This window comes from Malus sylvestris, chromosome 5 (assembly GCF_916048215.2).
Source record: "Malus sylvestris chromosome 5, drMalSylv7.2, whole genome shotgun sequence".
NCBI lineage: Eukaryota > Viridiplantae > Streptophyta > Magnoliopsida > Rosales > Rosaceae > Malus > Malus sylvestris.
Window position 1 is genome coordinate 18,775,897 of NC_062264.1, and position 11,071 is coordinate 18,786,967.

An 11,071-nucleotide genomic window follows, 5' to 3' on the forward strand; every position below is an offset into this window, starting at 1 on the left:
ACAGTAAAGGAGATTTTTAATTTCAAAGAGGTTCCAGAAGACAAAAAAAGGTGGGATCGATGGCCATGCGTTTATGAAAAAGAGCATCAGCTTGGTGGCAACAAGTTAAAGGCCTCTTGGATTGGAAAAAGGAAGAGAAAAATTGAAACATGGGAAACGATGAAGAAATACAGCGTGATGAATTTTTTCCTCAGGATTACGCAAGATCAAGATCTTTGTATTCACAGTTACAAAATCTTAGGCAAGTCAATAAGTCAATTGAAGGAAAAATTTTGTCATGAGTAAGTGCTTATAAATTCCACTTCTCGCTAGAAGATAGGGCAGTTTTGGACTTTTTGACGATTACAATACTCAAAATGTTGTAAATGATGGGTATGTTTGCCCACATGTGTATAGTAATGTGTATAGTAAAGTATCACATGTGTACTATATACTCATAAGCTAAATAGTAATGTTTTGTAATTTTCCATTGAAGTAGCTCTATAAATAGAGCAATTCAATTGTGCAAAGATGAGTGAATGAGAAGAAGAAAGAAAAGAGAAATATATCTAATAGCAATAATATACATTACTTCCTCTGGAACAGCTTGTGTCGGTATATTACTCTGCAACTGCTTCGTTCCTTCACCGAGTAAAGGTTATCTCTCTATAAATTTTGCCTATTTATAACACGTTATCAGCACGACTCTCTAATCTTTTTCTCATTTCCTTTCACTGAAAGAAAAAAAAAAATGTTTCCTCTAAGGTTTTTTCTGTTCTTCTTCTTCCTCTCCCTCAATTGCTGGGTATACCCTCGCGAAGAACTGTTTGCACCATGTTTACTTCTAGTTCTCCAACTAACTGTCACTTATATCTTTGATTTCTTGTTTGGTGTAGATATTGACTACTAACCCACTGATTATTTATGCAATCCAAGATTGTGCGGTTCTATCGCCTATCTTGGACTGCAGATCTAATTTTACTGCAAATTTTAAGTGGAGCGGTATAATCGCCCGCTCTATCCTGCATATTTAAATTTTCCCGTTATTTAATTTTATCGCAATTTTAGGTGGTGTGAAATAATCACCCACCCTGCTTTACATCTTTAATTTTATCGCAATTCTAGGTGGTGTGAAATAATCACCCACTCTGCTTTACATATTTAATTTTATCGCAATTTTAGGTGGTGTGAAATAATCACCCATCCTGCTTTGCATATTTAATTTTATTGCAATTTTAGGTGGTGCGGTATAATCGTCCACCCTGCTTTGCATATTTAATTTTATTGCAATTTTAGGTGGTGCGGTATAATCGTCCACCCTGCTTTGCATATTTAAATTTTATCGCAATTTTAGGTGGTGCGGTATAATCGTCCACCTTGCTCTACATATTTAAATTTTCCTGCTGTTTAAAGTAGTGCGGGATAATCACCCATCCTATACTTATTTCGATGAGAATGGTGCGGTACAATTGCCCTTCTCATTAATTGTGTAAATCTCGAGCCTGAAGTTTCGAGTACTTATCATTTTGGCCTGAAGATCAAAAAAATTTGTAAGAACCAGAAGTTCTAACAATATATTTCTCCAGTACACATATTACTGCAAGTTCTTACACACCTCATTTTTCTTTCAGAAAAGAAAATGGCAAACTTGGCAAAGCTTGATTTTGCTGCCCTGGACATTACTGGAAAGAATTACCTTACATGGGTACTGGATACCAAGATCCATCTGGAAGCAGCAAATCTTGGAGATACCATCAAGGAAGAAAGCAGTTCATCCTCTCAAGATCGAGCAAAGGCCATGATTTTTATTCGTCGCCATCTTGATGAGGCACTAAAGAGCGAGTACTTAACGGTTGAAGATCCGTTAGCCCTTTGGAATGCCTTGAGAAGCAGATACAATCACCAGACAACGGTGATTCTTCCAAAAGCTCGCTATGACTGGACTCACCTAAGGATCCAGGATTTCAAATCAGTGGCTGAGTACAATTCGGCGTTGTTCAGAATTACCTCTCAGATGAAACTCTGTGGGGATACTATCACTGAGGAGATGTTATTGGAAAAGACTTTCAGCACATTCCACGCCTCTAACATGGTACTGCAACAACAGTATAGAGCGCGAGGCTTCACTGAATACAACCAGCTGATATCTGTGCTCTTGGTGGCTGAACAGAACAATGAGCTTCTCATGAAAAACCATAATTCCCGACCTACTGGATCAGCACCGTTCCCAGAAGTGAATGTTGCGTCCCTTGAAAGAAATACCATATCCTCCCGTGGCAATAATTACAAACGAGGACGTGGTCACAAGCAAGGTCGGTGGAAAGGAAAAAGCAAGAACCATGGTGTCCAGTTTCACAACCAGGTTCCAAGGTATAATCCAGGCCCGAGCTTTAAAAATACCAATCGCCAGAAAGGAAAAGCTCATGTGAACACTCCTAGAAATCATGAAGGAGGTTGCCATAGGTGTGGTGGCAATGGACATTGGGCGCGTACTTGTCGCACCCCAAAGCATCTGGTGGAACTATATCAAGCCTCCTTCAAGGAGAAGGGTGTCGAGATCAATTTCCTTGACCAGGCTAAACCAATGGAAACCCCTGATCCAGTGACCAATTTATCAGGACAGTTAAACACAACCCACCTGGATGCTACAGACTTTATTAATGAAAGAGGGAATGAAGTTTATGGGTCCGATTGAATTATTTATGTTTAATGTACTCATGTTATTTGTACCTGTGGTTTAATGCTCGCATTTTCAATTCAATAAAAGTAGTATTCCAGTATGAATAAATTGCTTTTTCTTTACTCAGAGATCATGGATAAAAATTATGGTTATTCTCAAAACAAGATCAATGGCGGAGACTTTTGTCTTGCAGATAGCGCAACCACGCATTCAATACTTCGAGACCGAAAGTATTTCTCGAATTTGGTACTTGCAAAAGTAAAGGTAACAACAATATCAGGACCATCAGATGTAATTGAAGGCTCAGGAAAAGCCCAGATTATGTTACCAAATGGAACAATATTGTCTATAAAGAATGCATTATATGCTACTCGGTCCATTCGAAATTTGTTGAGTTTTAAAGACATACGTTTAAATGGATACCACCTTGAAACGAAAAGTGTAGAAAATGTGGAATATTTATGCATTACCTCCAACGATACCCAGAAGCGTATATTGGAGAAGTTGCATGGTTTATCGAGTGGATTGTATTGTACATACATAAAGACAGTTGAGGCATATACTGTCATGAACCAGAAGTTCATTGATTCAAAGGTTTACATGCTTTGGCATGACCGTCTAGGTCATCCAGGATCCACCATGATGCGTAGAATCATTACCAACTCTAATGGACATCCATTACTGAGCAGACACATTAATGTCCCGAATGATAATCCTTGCAAGGCTTGTTCCCAAGGGAAGTTGGTAATTAGACCATCACAACTAAAGGTTGATGATGAATCCCCATCATTTTTGCAAAGAATTCAAGGGGATATTTGTGGACCTATTCAACCACCTTGTGGACCATTTCGATATTTTATGGTTTTGGTTGATGCATCTACCCGATGGTCACATGTTTGCTTATTGTCTACTCGAAATGTAGCTTTTGCGAGACTTCTTGCTCAGATAATTAAGTTGCGAGCACAGTTCCCAGATCATCCCATTAAGTCCATTCGACTTGATAACGCTGGTGAATTTACGTCTCAAACCTTTGATGATTACTGTATGGCACTGGGCATTAATGTTGAACACCCTGTTCCTCATGTCCATACTCAAAATGGTTTAGCAGAGGCATTTATCAAGCGGCTTCAATTAATAGCCTGCACTCTGCTCATGAAAACGAAATTGCCAGTTTCTACATGGGGACATGCCATATTACATGCTGCATCATTGGTTAGATTGAGACCCATAGCCAACCACCAATACTCATCAATACAACTCGTGTTTGGACATCAGCCAAATATTTCACATTTACGAGTTTTTGGTTGTGCTGCTTATGTGCCTATTGCACCACCACAACGAACTAAAATGGGACCTCAGCGCAGATTGGGAATTTATGTGGGTTTTGATTCACCATCTATCATTAGATATTTGGAACCTTTGACTGGTGATGTGTTTACAGCTCGTTTTGCTGATTGTCATTTTGATGAGACAATTTTCCCGTCGTTAGGGGGAGAAAAGACCGTTCTAGAAGAACGACAAGAGCTAACATGGGTTGTTCCCACCTTATCTCATTTTGATCCAAGAAGCACTCAATGTGAAAACGAAGTGAAAAGAATCGTTCATCTTCAAGGTATTGCTAATCAAATGCCAGATGCATTTAATGATGCTTCGAAAGTGACACAGTCATATATACCGGCTGCAAACGCACCTGCAAGAATTGATGTCCCTGTTGGACAAAATAAAGTGGCAGCGAATGATTCATCCAGTGCACGCCTGAAGCGTGGTAGACCCCCAGGTTCAAAAGATTCAGCTCCTCGAAAGAGAAAGATGAGGGCCCAATTGAACCCAAATGATATCATTCAAGAAAAGGAATTGAATGATAAATCCACAATTCGTGACTCTGTACTTCCAGAAAAAGAAAATGTCCTTGATGAGACATATGTCCCTGAAGAGACAGAAGTACATGAAAGCAAAGAAATATCCATAAATTATGCATGTACTAATGAATTGTGGGATCGAAATGAAATAATCATCGATGACATGTTTGCATTTGCAATAGCCACTGAAATCATATTAAGTGATGATATTGAGCCCCGCTCTGTTGATGAATGCAAACAGAGACAAGATTAGCCTAAGTGGAAAGATGCAATCCAGGCAGAATTAAAATCCTTGGAAAGACGAAGTGTTTTTGGACCAGTAGTCCAAACCCCGCCTGGTGTGAACCCCGTAGGTTATAAATGGGTATTCACAAGGAAACGCAACGAGAAAAACGAGATTGCAAGATATAAAGCACGACTCGTTGCACAAGGTTTTTCACAAAGACCTGGAGTTGATTATGAAGAGACATACTCTCCTGTAATGGATGCAATTACGTTTCGTTACTTAATAAGTTTGGTGATTTCAGAAAAACTTGACATGCGACTTATGGATGTCATCACCGCGTATCTATATGGAGAATTAGATACTGACATATATATGAAAGTCCCAGAAGGACTTAAGTTGCCTGAAGCAACTAACAAACCACGGGGTATGTTCTCAATCAAATTAAGGCGATCACTATATGGGCTGAAACAATCTGGGCGAATGTGGTATAATCGTCTCAGTGAGTATTTGATTAAAGAAGGATATGCCAACAATGTCATCTGCCCTTGTGTGTTTATTAAGAAATCAAATACTGGATTTGCTATAGTGGCAGTATATGTCGATGATATGAACCTAGTTGGAACCCCCGAAGAGCTCAACAAAACTGCTGAATATCTGAAAAACGAATTTGAAATGAAAGACCTTGGGAAAACCAAATATTGTCTAGGCCTGCAGATCGAGCATTGTGTTAGTGGAATTTTGGTCCATCAATCAGCTTACATTGAAAAAATACTGAAGCGATTTGGCATGGACAAGGCTTATCCACTTAGCACCCCAATGGTCGTTCGTTCTTTGGACATTAAGAAAGATCCATTTCGTCCAAAAGAAGATGATGAACTGGTCCTTGGTCCAGAAGTACCATATTTGAGCGCAATAGGTGCTTTATTGTATTTAGCACAATGTACTAGACCAGATATAGCTTTTTCAGTTAACTTGTTAGCCAGGTACAGCTCTGCTCCAACAATTCGTCATTGGAAGGGAGTCAAAGATGTTCTACGATACCTTCGTGGGACAACAGATATGGGTCTCTTCTACTCAGACAAGCCCACAAATGAACAAATCCTTGTTGGATACGCAGATGCTGGTTTTCTCTCCGATCCGCATAAAGCCCGCTCACAAAATGGATATGTGTTCACTAATGGAGATACTGCAATTTCATGGCGATCAACAAAGCAAACGCTAGTTGCAACATCTTCCAATCATTCGGAAATAATTGCTTTACATGAAGCAAGTCGTGAATGTTCTTGGTTAAGATCAATGATCCATCACATCCGGAATTCATGTGGTCTACCTTCAAAGACAAACACTCCAACTGTCATCCATGAAGATAATGCAGCCTGTGTCGCCCAAATGAAGGAAGGATTTATCAAAGGTGATAAGACTAAACACATATCTCCAAGATTTTTCAGCGCACATGAGCTTCAGAAGGCTAAAGTTCTTGAAGTCAGACAAATCCGTTCCAATGAAAATTTAGCAGACTTGTTCACCAAATCTCTACCAAAGTGCACATTTCAGAAGTTGGTACAGGGAATCGGATTACGTCGGCTTACAGATTTGAAAAATGCGGAATCAGGGGGAGATACAATTCAGGGGGAGCATCCATGATACATGCATGTTGTACTCTTTTTCCTTCGCTTAGGATTTTTCCCACTGGGTTTTTCCTATCAAGGTTTTAACGAGGCAACCTAAGCATGCTCAACACCATCCGGGTAAAGTTGTACTCTTTTTCCTTCGCTATGGTTTTTTCCCACAGGGTTTTTCCAAGCAAGGTTTTAATGAGGCAACTGATGTTGATATGTGGGCATCCAAGGGGGAGTGTTGTAAATGATGGGTATGTTTGCCCACATGTGTATAGTAATGTGTATAGTAAAGTATCACATGTGTACTATATACTCATAAGCTAAATAGTAATGTTTTGTAATTTTCCATTGAAGTAGCTCTATAAATAGAGCAATTCAATTGTGCAAAGATGAGTGAATGAGAAGAAGAAAGAAAAGAGAAATATATCTAATAGCAATAATATACATTACTTCCTCTGGAACAGCTTGTGTCGGTATATTACTCTGCAACTGCTTCGTTCCTTCACCGAGTAAAGGTTATCTCTCTATAAATTTTGCCTATTTATAACACAAAAGTATTTCTCTATAACACTTTTGTGCCTTCATCTTGTGAGATTGCTCAACTTTATTTTTTCCTTGCACTAAACGATAGTAAACCTTTTATATTTCAATATTCCTCTTAATTTAATTTCCTTTCACTATCGCCCTGCCTCACTCTGTGTACTCCTTTTTGCACTTTTCACCTACTCTTTCAAAAAATTAAGATGTCATGCCAAATTTGTAGCTAGGCTTGTAAATTACCAAAACGAGCAGGCACCCTCACTGGGCGGCGCACCATGTACCCAAGCATCTATGCCAATGAAGTTAATTTTTTGCTAAAATAGCCGATGAGCATTGTGCAAAAGTTGTTTGAGTTAATTTTAAAAAATTTCATCTCGACATTTTCTAATTTAACAAATGCTACAATATTTTATTATTTAACAACAAAACCTTTTTAATATTCTATTATTTTTCCACCCACCACCATTTTCCTCATCTAAAAGCATCGACTTTTCTTTTTATCAGACCCTCATCTCTCTCTTTTTTCTTTTTTTTCTTTTTTTCAGTCAGCCTCTCCTCCAGAAAGGTTTCCCCGATTTCCAGAAATTGACCCTCATCTGATCTTCATCTGATCGGACACTCATCGATCTTCCTCGACGTCTCTGCCTCCCTCTACCAAGCCCATGCCGTCCTTTCCTTCGACACTGAATCCCCCAAGCCCCCAGAATCCCCCACTAGCTTAACTAGCTAAGCTAAACATGCTTGTTTCTTTCTAGTTTGTACTAGTATTCCATTCGATAATTGGTTGAAGGAGATGACACAGGATTAATGTTGGTGTTAGTGGCCATGGCGGGTAACCAAAAATCCGCACCATTGCTGTTCGCGATGTGCATTGTGTACTCCATAGGAACCAGGCACAGTCCTCTGCTCCTCAGGTCGCTTCTTCCTGCTTCTTGTTTTACCTCTCCAACTCCACCCTAAAAGTTTCAAACACAGAAAAAAGTAGCGAAAACATGGAAGGCCAAAAGTTACAAATGATCAATGTGCTTTACGGTAACTAGAAACTAGTAACTTGTATAGTTGGGTTGTTATTTTATCGATTTTACCCTTGTCGTTTCCTTCTGATATGAAAACATGATGCCCGTGATTTTTGCATGTGGAGTGCCAAGTTATACAAATTGATATTTAGGGAAGTGATTTTCATTCTTCCGATGGTGTATGGTGTTGGATTGAACACGTCAGAATAATGAATAAACATAAATTAGGTAATCAGTGCAGAAAAAGAAAATTGTAGTGTAAATATCACTACCAATGGTAAAAGTAAACCACAGGGATCAATTTTAAGATTTTTTTTTTTTTTACGACAAATAGATTATGACAAGGACCAATTTTAAGAATTTGTCATACACTAAATTGATTATGACAAATAAATTATTCATCGAAAATACTACACTTATCATATTATATTTGTAAGCACTGTTTTTCTCCGCCAAGCACTAGTCATACACTAAATTGATTATGACAAATAGATTCTTGATAAAAAAAAATACACCTATCACATTTTTTATACTACATTTGTACACTGTTTAAAAAATCCATGTCTAGACCTGCCTAGCTCGCCTAGGCCCCAACCTAGACCGCCTAAATTCGTTTAGGTTGCGACTTTGACTTAGACAGAAAATCGATAACTTTTATTGTATTTTTTATTTTTCCAATAAATGTAAGATACTTCTTGAATACTTGGATGAACATTCATCATATGTTTGTTCCCTATGTTTTCAACATGTTCTAATACTTTATAATTTATATGTTATTTTATTTTGTAATTTATCTACCCAATATAATTATGCTTGTTTTTAAGTATAAATAGGCATTTATTTATACAATATATAATAAATTTACTTAAATCCGTCTAATCTCCTAGTCTACATAGCCCCCCCCCCCACGGACCAAGATCCTCTCCTGAGCAGATGGAGAGGATCCTCCTGACCAGGCCCATCGGGCCGTTCATTTTTTATCCAACGGCTACAAACAGGAAGTTCTTCTAAAAGTTATAATAATTATAGCCGTTAGATAAAAAATGAACGGCCCGATAGGCTGGTCAAAGGATCCTCTCCATATGCTCAGGAGAGGATCCTAACCCCCCCCCCCCCACCCATGTCATGCCTAGCCAGCCTAGTCTGCCTACTTTGCTTGGGCCCCCGCATATGTCATGCCTAGCCACTAAGCTCTAATTCGCTGCTTGATTAACGTCTTTTAAAACCTTATTTGTACGATATCTCTAATAAAAATAGAACCTACATGTTTGATGAGTCTTATTTCTGTAAGAAATATGTTTGCAAGACGGTATGAAAAATATGACAAGAGCAACATAATTTTTTTTTAAATTTTCAGATGGAAGTAGCATTTTCTAAAATGTGAAAAATCCAAAATCTACAGACACCGTCACTCTTTTGACTAAAATTTTCATGACATGACCAAAGTCAGTGAAGTCACAATCACTCCGGGTCCCACACTACGACTACTGTCTAATTACACGTCACTAGATGACGTGGAAAACAAGTAGAAGTAAAAATTCTGACAGTGAGAGTGTTTTTTTGGTACTTACATGTACAGGTAATGAAGGAGGCTCTAGGCGTTGAAGGTAAGGCGAGCACAGCACCTGAACCTGCTGTTGCAGAAATCTAATGTATCCCATCGCTTCGTGAAGCACCGATGCCGTGTCCGTCTGCAACACACCCAATTTTCCAAGTTCCCAGAAGAAAAAAAATCAGATATTTTCTATGAATTTGCAAAAATATTGCCAAAAAATAATTAACCGGGTGGCTTGATTTGGGGTTTTGCAATTCCACCTTGCCGTAGGGTGAAACGAGCTGCTGCAACGCTGTGATTCGTTCTCCGAGCTTCTCTTTCCTCTGTACATTTGCAGAAAACCAGAAACCATGTGGTAAAAACAGAGACGAAAATTGTTCTGCTTTGCAGAAATGGCAGAGAGAGAGTGCGAGAGAGAAGAGCATGCAGAGGGTGTGAGTTGTGGGGGGAGGGAGAGAGAGAGTAGCATGCAGTGCCGCAGATGAACTTATGGGGTTTGGTCTTTGTTGAAAGGTCGTACCTTTCCGTTGCCGGCCGACGTGCGATTCTCCGATTTCGTCTTTTTAGTGGCTCTCTGGGTTGTCGGAGTAGTTGTGTTGCTGATCGGAGCCAGCCCATTTCGCCTTTTCTGCCAATAAACCCAGAAAAATTCAGAAACTTTGAAAGAAAGAAAAATAGTTTTAAAAGAAATGAGGAATTAATGGCTGACATTGTTGGACTTGGGCAATGCACTGATGCTGGCGGTGCTTGTGGAAGAAACGGAGGAGGAGCCGCTGCATGTGACGGCTGATTTCTTGGCGGTTTCTGAAAACCCAATTTCGACACCGTTAACGTCGGTTTGGTGGTCGTAGTTTCCGAAGCAGAGCATTTTGGGTGGCTTAATCTCGGTAGGATAAGTAGATGAGCAGGTGTAGTTAAAGGTCTGGTCGGAGTTCACGGCAAGGTTAACGACTTCGTCGGCCGCGAAGAGTAGCTGAGAGAAGCTAGTCCCCTCTGTCACCGCCAAATGGTCCCCCTCGAACCCACCACTTTCCGCCATTTTCAACCCCACCGAACCCAAAAGCTTTGAGCTTTTCAGAGAGAGAAAGGGGTTTTTAGGAGAAAACAACGGAAGCTTCTTGTTGATAAGAGAGAGAGAGAGAGAGAGAGAGAGAGAGAGAGAGGGTGCTCTGATTTTGTTCTGTTGCTTTATGTTTGTGAGTGAGACTCTTGAGATTATAGAGCGTTACAGTGTCGAGAGAGGGAGAGAGAGAATGGGTGGGCGCTGGGCTTTCCAAGGGTGGAGGCTTCGGTTTTCGACGACTTTTGGTCAAACCTACCTGACCCGAGAAAACCGTGGTTTCGAGCTCCAACGCGATGTTGCCTAACCCCACACTCTGAAACGATTCTTCTTTCGTCACCTTTGTCAGGAGACTCAGGACTCAGGAGGACACAGGACCAGACAGCGTTACATGCCAATGGGCCAGCTTCGACTATAACTTCCCTTATATATGCGTGTGTGCGCGCATAACTGATGTGATATTAGATTTACAGACACGAAAAAGCTTGAACATTTTTCAGTATTAAAGGTGTAATATTAACGATTAGTACTACGCTA

The 11,071-nt window shown here is 39.7% G+C and overlaps 2 protein-coding genes across 5 annotated transcripts; one reads left to right on the plus strand and one right to left on the minus strand.

The window, feature by feature from the left end:
• The first annotated feature begins 561 nt into the window (after nt 1-561).
• Nucleotides 562-2,640, plus strand: LOC126622607 (uncharacterized). The gene is made up of 3 exons (XM_050291378.1): nt 562-636; nt 1,611-2,468; nt 2,603-2,640. The coding sequence occupies exons 2-3, from the start codon at nt 1,619-1,621 to the stop codon at nt 2,638-2,640; spliced, it is 888 nt and encodes a 295-aa protein (XP_050147335.1). The 5' UTR covers nt 562-636; nt 1,611-1,618.
• A 4,596-nt stretch (nt 2,641-7,236) lies between these two features.
• Nucleotides 7,237-10,735, minus strand: LOC126624382 (transcription factor bHLH113-like). Of its 4 annotated transcripts, none has more exons than XM_050293434.1 (6): nt 10,184-10,732; nt 9,995-10,102; nt 9,735-9,797; nt 9,491-9,610; nt 7,601-7,859; nt 7,237-7,570 (listed from the first exon to the last, which is right to left on the minus strand). In XM_050293434.1, exons 1-5 carry the CDS (start codon nt 10,511-10,513, stop codon nt 7,665-7,667), a joined length of 816 nt encoding a protein of 271 aa, XP_050149391.1. In that variant the 5' UTR covers nt 10,514-10,732; the 3' UTR covers nt 7,237-7,570; nt 7,601-7,664. The 4 variants fall into 4 exon arrangements, with proteins under 4 accessions (XP_050149391.1, XP_050149394.1, XP_050149392.1 ...); XM_050293438.1 differs by lacking the exon at nt 7,237-7,570 and adding an exon at nt 7,989-8,087 and having other exon boundaries at nt 7,725-7,859; nt 10,184-10,735; XM_050293437.1 differs by lacking the exon at nt 7,237-7,570 and having other exon boundaries at nt 7,718-8,087; nt 10,184-10,735.
• Nucleotides 10,736-11,071: the final 336 nt, after the last annotated feature.